Below are 20,437 nucleotides of genomic sequence, written 5' to 3'. Positions count from 1 at the left end.
GAACCCTTATACTCCGTGATTACAAACACCGAGTAGACCCAACTTTGCATGTCACATCAAGCATAAACATTCGGTCACATCTGAACGCTCATCAACTTCAGAGTTTAGATGTGATACTTGAGAGAAACAAATACATTCAGATTACACATACATCAGTGCACAGAGCTGTACTTTTATAAGATATGAACAACTTTTGATCACACAGAAATATCGGAAAACAACGAATTTTGCAGAGAGAGAGAGAGAGTAGGAGGAAAGGTAATAGCTAGTCTAGTTAGATGCTCTAGAATCAGCTGAGAAGTTGGTGGTTGACATGAGAAGTGTCTTGCCTCCTCCCTCGCTTTATCTGGTCTCCCTCCCTCTCTCTCTTCCTCCCAATTCCTGTGTGTCTGGTGAGGGGTAGTAGCGGTGGTGGTGGTGGCGTCCCTCTCCTCCTCCCTCCCACCTATCATTATTCTAATCAAGCACAGCGGCAAAGTTGAGAGAGTGAGCAGCGAAAAAAGAAGGGGCAGGGCGCCGTCTTTCTTTTCATCGATCTCTTTTCCCTCTCACACACACAACCACAGCCAACCATGCACTCCTCTCGTAGCTTTCCTCCCTTTACTCGCTTAATAATTAGCTAATTCTTCTGCTCCTCACCCCGCCTCCTCCTCCTTTACTCTACTCCTCCATTTGCTTTTGTTGCCACTGTTCCATCTCGTAGGTTTCGTTCATGCAGCTGGCCACTTGAGAGATTTGTTACTAGATAAGTTTGAAGCGAAATAAAAAAGATCTCGCAAGAAAAAGAAAGAGAGTGAGAGAAGAGCAGGGCCGGAGGGAAAGAATAACCTAGCTGCTAGCTTGCGAGGATGGATCCGGTCACAGCATCTATGCACGGTCACCATCTTCCTCCACCGTTCAACACCCGCGACTTCCATCACCATCTCCAGCAGCAGCAGCAGCAGCATCACCACCAGCAGCTGCAGCTCAAGACCGAAGACGAACAGGGCGGCGGCTCGCCGGGGGTGTTCGGCGGCCGCGGCACCAAGCGCGACCATGAGGATGACGAGAACAACGGCAACGGCAACGGAAGTGGTGGTGGCGGTGATGGAGGTGAGCTGGCGCTGGTTCCCCCTTCTGGTGGCGGGCCAGAGGGTGGCGAGAACACCTCACGCCGCCCGAGGGGCCGGCCGGCGGGGTCCAAGAACAAGCCGAAGCCGCCGATCATCATCACGAGGGACAGCGCCAACACGCTCCGGACGCACGTCATGGAGGTGGCCGGCGGCTGCGACATCTCGGAGAGCATCACGGCGTTCGCGCGCCGCCGTCAGCGAGGGGTCTGCGTGCTCAGTGGCGCTGGAACCGTGGCGAACGTCACACTGCGGCAGCCGGCATCCCAGGGCGCGGTCGTCGCCCTCCACGGCCGTTTTGAGATCCTCTCCCTGTCCGGCTCCTTTCTCCCGCCGCCCGCCCCGCCAGAAGCCACCGGGCTCACTGTCTACCTTGCTGGCGGGCAGGGGCAGGTGGTGGGCGGCAGCGTCGTCGGAGCGCTGACAGCAGCGGGGCCGGTGGTGATAATGGCGGCCTCTTTCGCGAACGCGGTGTACGAGCGACTGCCGTTGGAGGATGACGAGCTGCTCGCTGCCCAAGGACAAGACGACAGCGCCGGGATTCTCGCCGGTGCGCAGCAAGCAGCGCATCTCGCCGGCTCTGTCGATCCAAGCCTCTTCCAGGGACTGCCACCAAACCTTCTCGGCAACGTGCAGCTGCCAACGGAAGCCGCTTATGGATGGAACCCGGGCGCTACCGGTGGTCGTCCGGCGCCGTTCTAATCGATCGAGGTTCGAGGCCGCACGAAGCTTAGAAGGTTAAGTAATTTAGCTTTCTTCAGTGTTCACTTGGGGTCGCATCGTGGAGGATTTCCGTGGGAATTATGCATATGATTTCGGATGCTAATTAGTAAGTTCTCTTAAGATTGTTTCGGGATATGTAGCTCGATCGATCTCTATCGTTTGTTTTGGCTATTTCTTGTGTCATAACTGATCTTGCTGTTGAGTTGATGAGGGTCTTGTACCTTAGAATGATCTTTCTTCCGTTCAGTAGCTTCATCATTTTTATCCGTTTTTAGAACTACTTCTTGAAGTTGTAGCTTTTTCCGTTTAAAAAACTGTTATATTGTCCCTTGATCGACACACGAAAAAGGTAGTAGGAAGAAGAGCTAGCGAGAGAAAGGAAGGGAAGCAGGATAAAATGATGAGATAGGACTGGGGAGCATATGGAAAGATGTGTGTACTTTTACCCTGGCCTGTGCAAACTTCTCTTACTTCCAAGCCTTGGAAGTGAATGTTTGATCGGTACGAGAAGTGCCTGTCCTGAGTCCTGACACCACCACCACCACCATCATCGCATGCTACAATCCCTGCCATCTCTTCCCACACTCCCATGGACACTGACTCCGAGAATAACTGAAGCTCTGTAACACTGTCCAATTGCCACCATTATGTTCTGCAGGCCAAGTAGCAGCACAGCAGTGGTAATTTCGATCGCACGTACTGCCTTACAATCCGATTTCTTTATACAAGTGCTAGCTACTACTTATGTTCTTGTTGCTTCAATGCTTTAGTGTTCATACTGCACTGCTACTATAATAATCACCGCCGAGTCAAATGGTGATGGCAATCAGGGCGATGCCCAATAAGTAGCCCATGCGTAAGAGATCAGGCTTGGGAAATATTTTATCTGTTTCTCTTGTTCCTGAGGTCTCCTGGTTGGGGATCTATGAATGTGAGAACTGCAGCACGTTAAGTTGCACGTAGACGGTCAGTGGCAGTCGTACCTTTTTCGAGGCAAACTACCAGATTTAAGTGCATTCAACACGAACAAAGGGAACACACGAGGTGTTAGATCTGGCCCTATCGATGCCATGTTATCTCATGTTTTTTTCTTAAGTCCTATGGTTTGGTCAATTTGGATGGCATGGAGATCCAACATGAATATTTGATCGGTCTTCTGTTTTCATTCTTTTTTCTCACTGCAATTTTTTGAACTTTCATCTAAAAAACTCACAATTTCCTACCAAGAAATTATGAATGTCCAAGTACACTTTTGAACATTCAATTTCCAGTTGAGAAAATTTGAGTATTTCGACTGACAATATGAAGCTTCATACGAATTGCCAAACATCCAAATGAAATATGATTTCTCAATTGTGCAAACAATACCTTTCGTATAGACATGGAAACCACCACTTGGAAAATCCCCAACCACCTTCATGCAACGTTGTTTTGGCACTCGGCACTCTAACGGCAGCATTCAACGGCAATACTTGGTGGTAGGGTGAAAACAGGACGGATATTACCCGCTTATCCGTCCAACCGAAGGCTTGCGAACCAAATATGGGATGTAACAATGGCTATCTGACACTATTCGTGTTCGACACCGGATTCGAGAAAAAAAGATAGGATATATGATGACTGGCATCTGTCCGAAGTATCTGAATGTTAGGTGTTGCAAGAAAAACTATTATGATTTCACTTAAAAACATGATGATATATATGTAGATTATCATACATTCGTAGATAGATAATACTGAATGCTCTTATTTTTATATCTCAGCGATCACTCTCTCTATGCTCACTTTGATTACAACCATATACTATTTAATATGTTATGTGGGGGATGCAAATGAAGTGAAAAAAGTTCTATCTATCCGACTAACCGAAAGCTTGCAACATTATCCACTCCGCCTCCGACTCTGACTCCGAGAAAAAAAATATAGGACATGATACAAGATGAAGAAATAATTATTCGATACTATCCATGTCTGACTCTGACTCTGAGAAAAAAAAAATGAGATAGGATACAAGATGAGCTATATCCGTCCGTATCTAAACCGATTGCACCCCTACTTAGTGATAGTGGAAGTCGTGGATCTGGTGATGATACCTGTTATCCTGAGGGTGCAGCAGGAGTAGAAAACATGTTATGTAGGCTCAACCATGGAATGTGTGTCGTTGGATACCTTGTGTCACATTTTGATGTCAAGTATGCGAGGAACTTTTGTGTTAGCACAACAATCTATCACTTGGTAGTTAGTTGTTGGTTGCAACAATGTATTGACATTATTTCCGCTCTAAGATATACATTATGACATTGTGATATACTAAGTTTCAATGTTTGATAATCTTTTATTGTTTCATGTACTTACATTTAAAATGGTGTTCTAAGCAGTGGTATAATTTATGTGATTTTTAAATGTTTTTTATAATTTAAATCCATGATCCTGGTGTTCCTAAGAAAGAGTAGCTAGGGTTTTCCAGTATGGTGTCATTCAAAAGAAAAAGGATCTACTTTAAAAATAACTAAATTTAAAACTTTCCCTATGGTGTCATTCAAAAGAAAAAGGGTTTTCCAGTAGTGACTCCTCTTCTCTCCCAGCCCCCCTCCTATCTAGGACTATATTAGTATACCGTGGTGATGTGGATAGGCTAATAGGTATGCTGACATTGTCCTATTAGTGTATATGCCCTAAGCACAAGTTAACTGAAGAAGAATTATTGTACCTTCAGTCGTTAAACTTTGATAGGTGATCTGAATTTTGCAAATATTTACCGGTTTGGTTGTTTAGTGCGACATTCTGCACAAAATTCCCTTATTGATAATGATTTTAGATTGATTTCATATTGGTGCACAATTAATAATAGAGGACAAGTATGTCACGCACTACTTATAAACTCATCCTTTGTTATATGCGCATAGAGCTGATACAATTATTATCTATTTTGAACAGAGCAGTAATGGAATAGCTGCACATGTTGTGGAAGCTACCTCTACCTGATTAGTTTGAGTACAAAAAATATTCTTTGCTGTAGTATGGTAATACGACAATGACCAAAACTAATTGTTATCCACTGAACCTCAACAATATTTTTTTTCATGATACATATATATCGTTTGTAACATATGCCAGATGTTCAACCTCTGTATTATTAACATTCACCAGAAAGATTCCATTTTAATTAGTTCCCCAATGATGTTCTTATGCTGTAAAAAATATGCAGTTTGTCATCTCCCAAGTTATGTGAATTAACAGTCGGATGCATCTATTTTGTTAACCTATACTTGCAGGTCTTCTTCATGTTTTAAAGAGAAGTATCATATCTTCACGTTCGAGTTATTTATTTAATTGTTCCACGCAACCAAAGACAGAGACTTGAACAGACAACCCATCATCAATTCGTCACAAATCATATACTGGACAAGACTCATATATATTTGCTGAAAGCATGTGCATGAATTTTCTTGCGCTGCTGTATGCTCGATTTTTTCCAGTTTAAATAGGTAAAATCTCTAAACTTTAAATCTGACGATTGATTTTTCCATTGCAGGTTTTTCTTCCAGACTGACGCTGCTCTAGGGTCTGTTTGGTTCTGTGGCAAAGCTTGCTAATGCTTACCTTACTAAAATTTGGTAACACTGACCAATTTTGGCAATCATTTGGTTAGCTACCAAACTTTGGTAAGATATTTTCCTCCATTGTAATTCTAGTTCATTTCTTTGCCAAAGTTTGGCAAATCAATGGGTTGCCAAATTGGTGACCAAAGTTTAATTTGGCATTGCCAAACTTTTGTAAGGTTTGGTGGGGCAAATTTTTCACCAAACCAAACAACCCAGTAGTATGTGGAAGCTTTTGTTGATCTTGTTTGAACGGCAGATGCGTGCTATTACCATATATATTGAAGATCAGTTGTTTGAGTTTTTTTTTATCAGCTCATCAAATGGTTATGTACTTCCATCATGTTATAGAGATAAATCAAATAATTCAGGTTTTGATCATTTCCTTTGACATGCAATGTAATTTTAAAATATTTGCATTATTATGATACATCGAATTTTTTTCCAGCCAGTAGCTTTCTGACAATATGCAAAAAGTCAATCATAAAATACTTTATATGGTGCACTATATATGATGATCGCACATGACACAACTATTTTGTCACATAATATATTTGACTAAAGTCCTACCATCCTTCACGTTTTTTGCTTCATCACAAAATGGTTCTGTGAGATTCGTTGTAGTGGTCGCGTTACAGTTTTTGAACCAAACACCACCTAAATTAACGATTTTTAGATAATAGAAGTAAGACTTCCGATCTCTACACCAATAAAATATCAAGACATTCATAATGCACACAACCATTTTTTAGATAATGTCAGCAGCAGCGTGTCCACCTTAGGGCTTGTTTGGCAAGTTGGGGAGATGATCCCTTGGAGAAACAAAGAGGGGATTGGATTGATCTCTTCCAACCGTCCAATCCCCTTCCAAGCACTTGGGGATTAATCCTTAGTTTGATTGTACATTTGGCATTTGCTTGGATTGACATGGAATCACCCAGGTTAGCTTGCATTATCCAAGTTTGGAACTTGTGTCCAAGGCCCTTTTGGCCACTTGACATTCTGGTATCTAGGTGACAATAAACAAAAAGTGTAAAAAAAAAGGAGACTGATGATGCAACCCGTATATACCTAGGAACCGAGTTGATTATCAATCAAACATATATCAACACAACTGAGACTCAATGATATATCAACACAGGTATAATATAGTACTAAGTCAAAACACAACAGTTTCATGCTCCCAGTCTCATGCTTCTTTTGTTGTATCTCTTGAAAATGAACCATACTATGAAATTAAAAAGAGGGACCAAAATTTCTTCACTCACCATCTTGCAAAGAAGAAATATATATTCTGATGAGCACTTCAATATGAAATCGAAAGGTCAAGATTTCAGCAACGGAAGCGTAGATTTGGCAAACCAATCAACTCTCTGTCTGAAAATATGCTCTCAAGATGCATACTGCGATGACATAGTAATCTGACCTCAGAAATTCATTTTCAGTACTACCTTGAAAGATTAATTCTTAACCTTACTGGGACTGTCAGTATTCTCTTGAAAAACTAATTGCGCTAGTAGAAATGAGCAGCAAACATCAACTCAAATAATAAATTACCTACGATTGACATTGCTGAAGTTGAGTTGTTTACTATCAAGCACTATAATCTGAGACTCCTCTATCTTCCTCTTAAAAAAAAAGCACTATGGCCTGCACTTATTGTAAGCTCCAGCATGGAACTGCACAAAATAAATCCCTGCTTATTAGATGAGTAAATTATATGAAACCGAAAGATCAATCAAAACCTTGTTTCAAAATTTTTCCCTGTTCTCCATGGAGGAAAGTAATACTACAAAACTAGAGGAGTATCCTCCATTTATGAGCTTATGCACCTGCACTCATGGCTAGAGATATGTCAGAGACCCATCTATGAAAAGACCAATACTCATACCATATATTGAGAAAGTAATCGAACTCAATATAAATAGGCTTCAAAGATGATAACAAATCACAATGTCATAACTTAACGTGAATATTTGTTATTACAAATAGGACCTTTGAAGGTCAAAAAGCAAATAAAACTTTAAAGCTAGCGTAATTTTCTTATTATGCATCTCGCAGTCGATATAGAGCACCACCTTAGAATTCTCCATCCCCAGATTAATCCTCATAATCTTCCCTGACTGAGCATTGTGGTTATAGCAAGTATGAGTACGTCTCGTACTCCGCAAGTTATGATAAATGATGAAATAAATGCATTCAAATTAATAAGGCTTATAAGGGTTCATTTGCATAAAGGCGGAATTTAACAAAACATTTAATAAAAGTGAAATTAAATAACTAAATAATAGCTACCTCAATAATTACTCATCTTGACATAACCCACCTCAACCGAAGTTGATCACCTCAAACATGTTTCTTGCAACCATGAATGAACCACCAAACCATTAAAAGTGTATTATAATCATGTGTTGCATTCCTCACTGTTCATAACCACAAGCATAGTTGATTAATCAATTTTACACTATGTAGAGGATGTATACTATACCTACAAGTCGTTATTTTTTCGTTTGCCCATGTCAACTAAACACTTACACAATTCTGAGGTGTGCCGCTAGAAAATCACTATAAGACCTTTACAAGATCTCTCCCAACAAGTGTCTATCCGCTAAGGTTTTACTACCGCGTGAATAATACCTCAACAACGGAAGTCCCCTCTTGCACCATACGAATCTAGGGAAATTATCATTTCGTTCCCTGTTCCACCATCTAGTCTACATTATGTTTGGAGAAACCAATTAGTTAGCCAGACCCGTCCTATACTAGGCTTATGGTTGTACTGTAAAGCTTGGTCCAATTGTACCATCAAATCGAGCAAGATTACCATCCACCTGCACTGGCGATCCAAACCATCCTCTTGCTCAATTTTCTAGCCCATGTTGCTAAAAATATTAACACCAATTTTATCTTATGTTGCATAGTACCATTATCAAAATTATTGTACCAAGTGTCATGATCCGACTACCAAGAAGGCTAAGCAATACTACCCTTGATCCCACCAAAACCAAGACAACAAGGTACATATGGAGAAACTAAGATATAACCTAACATGGGTTTCCTATTAACAACTATAAGCATGCAACTTTGAAAAACAAAATGTATCAAGGACAACTTGACTTCACCCCTGGTGCTTACTAGGTTCCTCGAACTCCTGGTCTTGAAATCCTACGAGTTCTTTTTCCGAGACGTTAGCGTCTGAGATCCAGCAAACGGGCGGCGACGAGGAGGAGGAGGAGGAAACATGGCGGCGAGGCTAGGGAGATTGCCAGAATCATGCTCCGGTGGTTGAATTGCGATGGTGACTAGAGGAGCAGGGTCTCCAGGCAACGGCGATTCCATTTTGAGGGCATGTGGACATCAGGGAGGCTCTCAGCAGCGCGGTGACGGCGAGGGAGCTCGGTGGCGACTGGTGCTCGGTGGGAGTTCTCTCAAGTGATCTCTTCGCTCTGGAAATCTGGGGAAAACAGTGTGGGGGTGTTGGGGATGCTCAAGAGGGGTCTTGGAGGGGTTATATAGCCCAGGGTGGCGGATTTGAAGTCTGATTAGGGTTTGGGGTCAACGGTAATTATCGCGACGGTTTCCTTATTTTGGATCTTCAATCGCGTCAGAAATTTGATCTTCTTTCCTTCCTCTTGCTTAGGCTTTCAAAAAATGTGGTCATGAGGATTTCTTTCCTTTTTTTGGGTGTGGATTGAGGTGGGGTGCCAGATCGGTTACAATGCGAGGGAAAAAGGAAAGGGGAGGCGAGGTGGGAGAAGGATCTGACAAATGGGCCCGGGTGCGTGCAAGAGAGAGGGAGAGTGGGACACGCGAGCGCTAGGCGAGCACAACATGTGGGCCGGTGCAGCTGCTTCGGCCCAGAGGCAGGAGGGCATGTGGGAGGAAGGAAGGAGGTGGGCTAGGGCAGCTCAGCCTGCTGGAGTGCTAGCGTGGAAGAGGAGGTGGGCTGGCTCAGCATGGCTGGGCCATATAGGGAGAGGGAGGGAGGCCAGAGGGGTGGGGGGGGGGATGGCGCAGGCCGTAGGAGAGAGGAAGAGAGGGATTATTTGGTTGGCTGAGGATTTTGTTTTTCTTTTTGATTCCTTTTCTTTCTTAAATTTCTTTATTCTATTATTTTGTTTATGCAAAAAGGGCATTAGGGACATTTATTCATTATTTTCTTGAGAAATTTTCAGGTAGCAATTCTGGGCTGTTACAAGATAATAGCAATTCCTGGGATTATTAAACCCATATACTGCAACGCAAAGATTCCAGTAAGGAAATCACTGTTGAACACTGAAAGAAATAAGTCTAAGTCTGTGTTTTCCTTAAAGTTTGAAGACTCTGTTATTCAAGGGCAGAAAAATAGTCCAAGTGCACGACAATTCCACCGTTACATTTATCAAGGTAATTTAAATACCTTAATTTGTCTTCCCTGCCTCCTTTTGCATGGCAGGGGAGAAGCTATTCAAGCACCTAAGTTTAGATTCTATCAAAACAAGAGACATGAGATCTTTAGCACTCAGATTGGATATGTTAAAGGTTTGAACATGAGACTAACTGCCAGTATCCAGCATTGACACTGAAAACAAAACACCGCAATTTGTTCTACCATCTTACAACCAGAATTAACGAACACCCTGGGGCAGGTTAACGCCATCAACTACTATGCTAGTTAGTCATGCACAACGGAACAGAGTTATAATGCACTACAATGATAACTTTTGTTCATTCATTACAAGACAGTCATATCAGCCGAGCCGAGTGGCTCCTGGAGGCTGCCGTCGGGGGAGCGACTCGGGTTCGAGCCCTGGCGCTGCCCCCCAGGGTGCTCGTACAATCCCTATGTGAGTGTGGGTCCCGATTCTAAAAAAAAAAATTCATTACAAGACAGATTTGTAGAGATATCCTTTGGTAACTACAGTACATCAAAACTTATATATGAGAATGATCTCGAATATCAAATTGTTAAGAATGACTTTCAGAGAGATCAGAGCAATTTCTTTTGCTTTTTGCTGCATTAGCAAACAGATAGCCACTGAACTCCAGAGAAAGCCACCTAGAATTTAGTTGAACTAAATCAGAGGCAGATCAAGAATTATCAACACCAATCTATCAAACTCTCACCAGATCATCAAATCACAAGGTGTAAAGTTTCACAGACGAAACACATCTAACTAAGAAGTGCAGATAAAATTGTGCAATTTGACACACTGCACAACAATACAAACTATGTGAATCAATTATCTCAGCAATTCGGATAACATCACAATCGCGTACAAGTGTTCCTAACCTAAAGAAAACGTACACTCAATCGTTGCATATAAGTAGTAAATTGTGGAATTGACTACAGTGGCATTCTTTGATGCAAGCACGATGCAGGAAAGAGGAAACAACAGCACAAATCTTGCGATAATTGGTTACCACAGAGTGCTGAAGAATTCGAAGAACTAAGTAGCGGCTGACTGCCGAAGAACCGTGTACCATGTAGCCGCTGATGAACAGCTTGCGCCATCCTTGCGGGGTAGATCCATGAGACAAAGGTAAAATCGCTAGCGCCCACCACGCAATAGAAGGAAGGGCGGAAGCAGCAGCGAGTACCAACCCGTCTGGGAGGGAGATCCGCCGATGAGATCAGCCAGAGTCAGGGAGGAAGGCGCTGCAAGCCAGAGGGCAACACGAGAAGGGGCAAGCAGCGAACTAGAGCGGCGCACGCGAGACAACATGTATATCGTCATGCTCCCGACCTCGACTAACGATTTTACCGATGATTTTTCTTTCCCCTGTGAATCAGTGGGATTTAGGCTGGGATCATCAACCCACGCCCTACGCAAATACGCTTTTTGCCCACCATGGGATTCCTCACCGGTGTGGATCGGCTTCCTTGCGTGGCCAGGATTGGGCCCTGATCCCTGCGAATCCTGTCCTAGCCAAACGATGTAATCTTGCGTAGAAAGCAAATGCAATCAGGCAGGGAGGATCCTGGAGTCCGAAAAACTAGCAAGGTATTTCCATTCGCGAAAGAGAGACGCCATATATAGTCCAAATACAAACCTTCTATGATATTCCTATAAAAAACCTTCTATGATATTAATAAACACTTTCAACATATTTCACAGAATAAAAAGATATTAATCACTCAATTTTTGTTGATTCTTCTGAAGAATATCGATTCCATGTAATTCAGACATGCTGTTTCATGATCATATTTACAAAAACCGGAGAAATGAGGAAGTTCCGAACAACGTTTGGAAAAAAGGTCAATTTAGAAGCAATTACAACTAAAAGGATGTCCGCAAATGCTTGCTTGATACATACAAGTGTGGAAATTTTCTAATCACGACAAACTTTACAAGTCCGCGGCTTCAGCCCAAGTGGTCTTCTAGGATGTTTTCCACTTCAATTCCAATTGAATGCGCCCATTTTTTGAGTCAATCAAATGGTATTTCTCATTGATCCTCTTGTTGTTTATAACATCAGCGAGACTGATGACAACATAGCCAAGATTTTCCTAAAACGTACAAAACAGAAAGCAGACTGGATCAGTAGCAGAGGATGGTTGAGGGTAGCCTGGGGACCAAGGGTACCCACTCGCGCTAATTGAAACTTAAGGGATTAAAGTCTGTGTTTTTTGTATATGATATCCTGTTTCACTTTCATATTGATTCATTCCTGAGTTCTTTAACTCTACTAAATACCAACAAAAAATAGCTCAACTAAAAATAGAATCAAAGTAGAAAGAACGGTTGATCCAAATCCTGAACAGACTGTAAATAAGATGTACTTGACATCTCACGTAACCAATAGCCATTTACAATTGTTAATGAGTTCATCTTTTTTCCTCCTTAAGTAGTAGTTACAATACATATGCTATGTCTACTAGATGATGATGAGTATTTTTCACTTTAGGCCCCATATTTTGTATAAGTTTTTTTTAGATAACACATTTTGCATGGGTTTCAAACATGGTACCAATCTTTGTATTTTTTGTCAACTAGGAGAGTGCTTAGTTTAAAATAGTGGTGGAGTTCTCTGAGTACTAAACAAAAAGTGTTGTTGGGTGTTGGCATACAGACACATGGAAATGAAACTGTTATATGTGCGTATGGAGGTTACGCATGCACCAACCCAACGGCCGTGTCTCTTTGAGATGGAGTCATGGCCAATTTTTTGTTTCCAACGAACGGTTACAAATTTTTGCAGGAAAGATCATAGGGCTCTACTTTCAAGGAACACTAATCCAATGACTATTGTTTTATAGATGATGTGGCTTATAAGAAGGCTCGGTTCGTACTCAATAATAAAGGATAGAGATATGGGTAAACAGATTGCAACTAGGATATTCCTGAAAATAGAATATATTTGAACTGATTTACTTGTAGTAGGAAACAAATACTGCAAATTCAGGAATCATGTATGGACTTCAAGCACATATTCTTTTAAATTATGGATTGACTAGTACCTGCAGTGGCTTTCTATATAGCTGGCAATTTGTGAGAAGCATGGATATGCCTATGTTGAAAACGTTGCTTAGGTTCATTTGCCATCATGTGTGTGCAAGACAGTGCTGGTGTCATGGATCAAGGCTTACAGTTACAGAAGGATGAAAAATTGGAAAGCCAAAGAGCATCATGGCTACAGTAAAAACGGATGCTCATGAAGCATGTCAGAAACAATACTAGTCTTGTGGATATATGGCTTATTTTCTAGCTTGATTCGACATTTGCTTGGAGTAGGTTGCTTTGATCAAACACGTAATTTTAAACATTTCCCAAATATAGGACTTAATTGACAAATGCAAACAAAATGACTGTTGGAAAATTAGTCAAAAATAGAGGCCCATAGTAAAAAAAAAAGCTCAATAGAAGAGTGTTGTTCCCGGTCCACTGTAATGCTCCTAATGAAATAATTGTCAACCAAGCAGATCATAAGGGTGTAAAAGAGCATCACAGTTGTTTGGTATAGCCAAGACAAGAGGGGAGGGGGAGTGATCAGAATTTGAAAAAAGCTGTTTTTCAAATGTTTTGTAGACTTAAGACGACATACAATTTATATCATATTTCAGTTCTCCCCCATTTTATATTGACCAATTCTCAACTTCAAACAACATGTAAGCAGCAGCTGGCAAGTAAAGTCCAAAAGAAAAAAAGGAGAGCTCATAATGACACTCTCACAAGGATCATTGCTCCTGGTATTCACCAGGATTTCCTAGTGGTTACTGACAGGATTTGGAGCTAACAGAGTAGGCAAGTGATAGGGTTGACAGAGACAGACAGGACTGTAAAAAGTACTGTACAAAATTTCTAACTTCAATGGTATTCTTGGACCCAGTAAGTTGACACTCGACAATGGTGAAAAGTGGAAAAACTCTTCACCTGTATCTAATCTTGAATATCAAGTATTTGAAGGATATTACCAACGACAACCAAATCTGAACTCTAGGGTGGTCAAGGGTCAGTTTGCAGTTGTGTTGTTACGTTCCAATGCGCTTCTAGAAGGACTCGAAGTAAGACCAGAGAGAGAAGAGTTTTCCTGGTTATTTTTTAAAACTGCTGTAGAAAAGCAGTTGTGAAAAAATATGTAGTTTGTTTGAGAAAACAGATTAAAAAAAGAAAACCTAGCTGTGATACCATATTAGGAATAGCAACTTGTATTCAATGGTAGCCCATGGGGACAATATATAGAGTAAATTAGGGAAACCCTAGGACTAGGAGATTACCATAATACCCTTGACTATTATATACCCTTTCAATTATGATGTACAACCATTATTTCTCTCGCAAATTGATGTGCACTTTCTGACGCATTAATATCTCCATTTGCAACGTCGATCTAATGAGAAGCAGTTAGCCAAATACTAAAATTTCTAAAAGTGGTTCCACAAAACAAGATTATCATAATCCACCTCAATGCCAAATGGAGACTAAGTGTTACAAGACATCTTATAAACTACTTGAAGCTCAAGGAGAGTCTGACATCAAACCAAAAGCCAGATCGAATTTAGTCATAAAATGGATAGGAACTGTCAGTTCACATGAAAATTTATCTAAAGAACCAACTTATGACATTTCTTAGAGCTCTTCAATTTTGCATGAAATGGTTTGCTTTATTACCATTTCATGTACCAAAATCAGTAGAAATGGTGAACCAACAATAACTCAGATCTAGCAGAATTTCAAGTTAGTTATAGGTAATCTAGACCTCGTTGAAAAATTCACGAACATGAGCAGCTGCAGCTACCAGCTAGTTCCCAGTGGTCCTCTCCTCATTTCTCATGAGTTATGTAACTAGCAATGTCTTAAGAGGGAACTATCCTAGAGCAGATGAGTTGATGGAAATAACATGATAACTAATTTTGTGGTTATAATCCTGCAGCTGCTTCTGTCATGCAGTCTTGATGAGGCATGCGCCTAGCAATAGTATTTACTATTTACACCTTCATTGTGACAACTCGTCCAAATTCTAAATTGCAATTAATCTGTATCACAATATCAACATGAATGGAGAAAATAAGACAGAACTAATACCTTGGAATGTATGCCAAGACTTGATGGCCTGCTAATGACTTCAACTTGCATTTTATCATTTATAGGTGGTTCCTCACACATGAACTGAAATTCTTCTTCCCAACGTGGATCTCTATTCTTCTTAATATGCTGCACACATTACATAAAAATCAAGAATTATATCTGTAACATGGTGACTACAGTTACAAAGCAATGGAAGCATTTGATATAGTAAAATGTTCTGGATAAAACAGCCACAAATTGTCCATTACTGCGATTTATGCACAAGTGTTTATTGCCATATTTGAAACTGCTTTGCATACCTTCGTCTTCTTTTCCTCACCCCTAAATAAAATTCTTACATACGGATTGGTGTGGTGCTTTCCTTCAACATCCTGTGCTTCATGGACAATAACAACCAGCAAACCACCACCTTCTGGTGTCCCATCAGGAGCTTTTTCAATGACACCTGACTCGTCACTTGTATCTACATCAGAATCACCTTCCTTGAAAGGCTTATATGTTACATCAACAGTGAGCTGTCCCCGGAACTTCTCATTTGATGGGTCATTTGCATCCATAGTCTTGAGCAGGTTAAGTGTAACTGATTTTGTCTCATCAGGAGTAAGGTCTTTTAACGGGATAACATTCATTCCAATCTTGTCATGCTTCCCAACCTGAGAAGGAAAGATATAGGTAGGAAAATTAGGCCGATGCAAACAGCAGAGGCAGAATATTGAGACCACTGATCGTTACCTGCTCCCAATCGTACACCGTAAGCTCTAGAGCCTGAGATTCTGGGTCTTTGACAACTAATTTGAAATCCTCATTCCATTCGGGGTTCAGGTTGCTTCGTTTCACTGAAGTCTTCTTTGATGGAAGTTTTTCCTCTGTTAATTTTAACTTGACATATGGATCTGATTTTCCCATCAAATCTTTCTTGGTGAGTTTAATAGCCCGTACGACATTAACATGCAGAATTCCAACAGGCTTCTTTTGTGCTCTTCATGTACCATGTTGCAAAAAATATATTAAATTAACCAACTGAAAACAGACATGTCTGAATGAAAGAATAAATTGTAGTATGGCATTACTTTGCAGGATCCATGATTTGCACCTCAAGTACTTTGGGCCACAAGTACATATTTGCTACCTGAGTCTTGATAGTTTCCTGCAGGATCCATATCTAATGTAAGTTAGTTAGAAATTTGGATCCATGCTAGTTTGGATAGAGGAGATTTGGACTGACAATGTATTGGTGGAGAGATTAGATATACTGGATTTAGATGTCGAGATGGAATTTAATTAGTTAATTAATAGAAAACATACAGCAGTATACTATAAATTCATGAAAAGAAATATAATTCTCAAAATTGGATGAAATGACAAGCTCTCTTAATGTAGGAAGAACCTGAACAAATGCATAAAGGCCTGGAATTGCCATGAGATCTGCTCCAAGAAGTTTCAGACCAAAGTCAACGTGTGGCTGCAAAAGGTGAACAACATAAGTTAGTTATTACATCAGAAATACCCAAAATAGATACATGCCTCAGAATTTACCTTCTCCATGAGGGAAACGAGTATCTTAGCAAAACAAGGAAAGCTTGGGACCAGTGGCTTCAATGTTATGCGTGGTAGAGCAAATACTTGCAAATCAATCACCTGTAATAGCAGACGTGATACAGATTAGTATAATCTGACAATGAAATTAGTATCTTCAAATTAGCTTCATCCCTCAAAGATAAAGTGCTGCAGCGTTTGTATCTACTTATCTTGATCTAATCTAACCCACATACATGTTTCTGAATAATATTACTATACCTGTGCAGTTGCTTTTAGCCCAAATGCTTTGACTACAACAGTTATATTAGGATTGCCAGCCCACTTTATCGACGGTTCCATTATAAGTTCTTGTTCATCAGTGGTGTAGACCTTCATCCCTGCATTGGGACACTCGGGAAGTTAGGAAAATGTTATATCAGCTCATCACCTATAGTCTACAATAGCATCTAGTTTTAATAGAAGAAAAATAAATAATAAATAATTGAGTAATATTCGGAAGTATTAATACAATGTGCCAACTGTCTCAGATACAAGCAATTATGGCTCATGATGAATAATGTCCAAGGTAATCAAACATTGTGAAATGATTGGATCATTGGAAGATGTCACTGAACAACTTGGGAAGCTATCTTGCAAAATCATGGCCCAATTCATGGTGGCCTGACTGTCTGAGTGGCCCATCGGTGTATGTAATAGTAGTCGGATCAGTCCCACATGGAGAGTTTAATGGATTCGGACAGCATACAAATCAGGAAAAAAAAAGCGTAACAGCTCCGAGTAAACCCTTTTGGTGGAAGTGAGAATGAACACCTAAGGAAGTTGCTACGCAAGCGTGCCAGAAGTCTAAGCGAAATTTGAACCATGGGTCATGAAATAGATCCTTTGTGTCTTGTTTTCATTTCTTTCTTTCTTTTTTTGACAAAGGATTCTGTGTCAGAAGAGGTAGGGGTCGGCCAAACTTGACATGGGAGGAGGCAGTAAAGAGAGACTTGAAAGATTGGATATAACCCAAGGAATTATCCTTGGATAGGAGCGCGTGGAAATCAGCAATCCACATGCCCGAACCATGACCTAGGCTATCATGTGGCTCTTATTGGGATTCATCTCTAGCCTACCCAACTTGATTGGGACTAAAAGGCTTGGTTGTTGGTTGGTAGAATTCTGTGTCATGCTAAACTCTCAACTGGACTGTGTACTTTGCCATTTGAAAGCAGGATGCAATGTATAAATGCATTTTGCTCATGAGAAGATGGTAATAACTTCACTATTCTTCCAAAGGTAGTTTGATCTGGCAAATGATTCATGACATTCTGGCATACTCTTTTGAGAGAAAATGATACTATTCTGAAAAGCATTATATTGGAATTAAACTGTCCAAAAGGTACTTCATTGGAATTAACTTCTTAAATATTAATTGTGAACTAAAATGTCAGAGAATAATTTACCTTGAAATGTTGGTGGTAATGAGCCTAATGTTAATGTCTCAAATTCAACTGAATCAATCTTATACTTTGCTGTGTTCTCAGCAATAATTGGCTTAGCGATCTCCTTTGCAGTTTTACATATTGCCTGTGAAAGAATATATTGTTAAAATAAGAAGAAAGTACTTGGACAAAGAATATTAGACACATTTTGAGAACACTGAACATAATACATACCTTGTCCAGATAAGGCCACATAGTCTCGACAAACTTGTTTAGCCAATCAATCTTTGTTCAAGAAAAAAAAAAGGTAGTATTGTCATGTTGTAGCAGTCAAATATAAGATGGCATGGCAAGAGCATAGAAGTTTGACTGAAAGGATAAGCATACCCGATCGAAGTCTGGACTTCTGACCCAATGAGGAATCTCAGGAAGCATGCTTTCCAATGATTCTGTGCCCAGTTCAACAAGTGGCCTAATTACAGGGTGCTGTGTAATCACCATTAAAGCATGAGATGTTAAGTGAGGTGCCGGTAGTAAATAAACAAGACTAAATAAATCAATGTCGAGCCGAAGTGATACATGCAAGGGACAGTTCAATCTACTTAATGGTGCACAACCCTGAAATTATAAGATGAAGAACACCGGCTCATGCAAGCATAGAAGAAACAGCTAATTTGCATCAATAGTCGTGATCCCCAACAATTATTTTTCATATGACAATGAATCAACTAATACAATGTCAGCTCGAACGATATTTCAATATGAAATGGGAAACATGAATAGAGCACCCTTGAAAAGCTACTCTTTGATCTGGTGGAAGACACGATACATTGAACATGCGTTTGACACACAAAAAAATCGCTGAAAATTAACCTGCACCTCCCAAAAAACAGCTCTAGATTGTTTTCTCCTCCTCAAATAAACATTAATAATTTAGCTTATTCATCATCACCTGTACCACTACGGACCAGCCAGATTCCTTGCAACTATGTTTCTCTTCTCGAGCATTCACAGTACCGATGCACGAAACAGTACTAACATGAGCATCAGACGAGACCAGCATGCTCTTATATGATCAAAACAAGCGAATCTCTACAGCATTAAATCAGACCACCATTCTCTCCCATGGTCAACGCAAGCCACCTCTGATTGAACTCAGTCGGCAAACAACATAACCGAACAACTGAACTGTGAATCCCAGGCATCCTCAACACTTATTTCAGACTGAAACCCCAAAAAACCCACATCCACCTCGATTCTTGACTCAGCTCCAGTCTTTCTCTTTAACATACTACTGGCTACTCGAAAAGGAGACGCTCAATTCAAACAGAAAAAACAGGGGAGGAAGCAGAACGTACCTTCACATCAGTGGGCTGGAAGTAGATGAACATGTAGTACCCAATCACAAGCCCCAGGGTGACCCCCACCCCGAACCCAAAGAAACCCAGCACGGTGCTGAAAAAACCCATCTCCGCTCCACAAGCACTAAGAAAGCTCGCAGCCAAGAAAACAAGCAAGAAGCAGCAATAGAACCAAGGTTTCCCCCAAATCACATGAGGAGACAAGGAGCAAGAAACAGTGTAATGCCAACGGAGGAGGAAGCGGATGGGATCTGGGACTGGGAGAGCGAGAGGAGACGAGGGGCTCGAGGGTACAGCAGTAACAGCCAAGATGGCATCAATGACATCCCCTGGTGGTAGGGTGGAGAAGGGGAGGAGGGCCACTATCATTTTAAAACTATCTCTAATTATTTTTTTTATTTTCTTTCTTATTCTTATTTTTTATTTTTTTCATCTTAAACAGCTTTCTTTAGAATGAAATCGTGAAATGAAAAGAGAGAATCATGTCTTGAAAGGGATGACCCTGAGAATCCTTTAGTAACGAGAACTGTGAAGAGAAACTGTTAGAACACTAAAAGAAAACGAAATTCATTTCACGACAGAATTTTTACTCGTGACGAGATTACCTTAGGCATAGTCTAAGGCTCTGCTTCTTAGAAAAATAGGTAAGTTAAAACAAATATCATTTATATTATTGATTTATGATTTTTTTGATAAATTAATTTTTTAATTAAATTAAAAGTTGATAAACTAGCTGATACTAGTTTTTTAAAAACTAATGTACTGAGAGCGTAAAAATTAAACTTATAATTTAACTGTTTTAGGAGCTATAAATAGCTTCTTTTAGATAATCAACTTTTAAAAAAACTTATAAATTTTAATGGTGGCAAACTGAATCTAAGAATGATGCTCCGTGCGCTGCTGGGTTACTGTATACAAAAAGCAGAAGGGAGAAACATCAAGCACGGGTATGCAAGAACGGGGGTTGACTATGTGCGCAAGCGGGCATCGGGCACGAGATAACGAGGGGTAAGCAGCAGCTTGCTGGCGGTGTCGGCAGTGGAGCACGTTGAGGGTAAAACGTCCGTGCATTATGGCCACAAGATTCGGCTACTATTTTCTTTTATTTTTTTAGATCCGAGTCTAATCTGTTTCCACGAACTTTCTGTGATTTTTTTTCTGGATGCTTTTG

General features: G+C 40.6%; 2 protein-coding genes and 1 long non-coding RNA gene across 4 annotated transcripts; 1 reads left to right on the top strand and 2 right to left on the bottom strand.

Annotated features, from left to right (window-relative positions):
* The first annotated feature begins 320 nt into the window (after nucleotides 1-320).
* Nucleotides 321-2,163, top strand: LOC133917493 (AT-hook motif nuclear-localized protein 24-like). Its single transcript, XM_062361381.1, has one exon. It carries the CDS (start codon nucleotides 849-851, stop codon nucleotides 1,809-1,811), a length of 963 nt encoding a protein of 320 aa, XP_062217365.1. The 5' UTR covers nucleotides 321-848; the 3' UTR covers nucleotides 1,812-2,163.
* A 5,145-nt stretch (nucleotides 2,164-7,308) lies between these two features.
* Nucleotides 7,309-8,562, bottom strand: LOC133917492 (uncharacterized). The gene is made up of 2 exons (XR_009909687.1): nucleotides 7,729-8,562; nucleotides 7,309-7,556 (listed from the first exon to the last, which is right to left on the bottom strand). It is a non-coding gene; the product is annotated as an uncharacterized LOC133917492 (long non-coding RNA).
* Nucleotides 8,563-11,555: 2,993 nt separating this feature from the next.
* Nucleotides 11,556-19,620, bottom strand: LOC133918893 (synaptotagmin-2-like). 2 transcript variants are annotated; one of them, XM_062363006.1, is made up of 12 exons: nucleotides 19,264-19,620; nucleotides 18,293-18,391; nucleotides 18,140-18,190; nucleotides 17,927-18,050; nucleotides 16,740-16,858; nucleotides 16,479-16,580; nucleotides 16,330-16,404; nucleotides 16,013-16,104; nucleotides 15,675-15,921; nucleotides 15,242-15,595; nucleotides 14,940-15,068; nucleotides 11,556-11,923 (listed from the first exon to the last, which is right to left on the bottom strand). In XM_062363006.1, exons 1-12 carry the CDS (start codon nucleotides 19,372-19,374, stop codon nucleotides 11,795-11,797), a joined length of 1,632 nt encoding a protein of 543 aa, XP_062218990.1. In that variant the 5' UTR covers nucleotides 19,375-19,620; the 3' UTR covers nucleotides 11,556-11,794. The 2 variants fall into 2 exon arrangements, with proteins under 2 accessions (XP_062218990.1, XP_062218991.1); XM_062363007.1 differs by having other exon boundaries at nucleotides 16,013-16,089.
* Nucleotides 19,621-20,437: the final 817 nt, after the last annotated feature.

The sequence above is a fragment of the Phragmites australis genome, chromosome 5, assembly GCF_958298935.1.
Source record: "Phragmites australis chromosome 5, lpPhrAust1.1, whole genome shotgun sequence".
Taxonomy (NCBI): domain Eukaryota; kingdom Viridiplantae; phylum Streptophyta; class Magnoliopsida; order Poales; family Poaceae; genus Phragmites; species Phragmites australis.
Note: the sequence above shows the minus strand (reverse complement) of the source record. Positions and strands in the feature narration are given on the sequence as shown.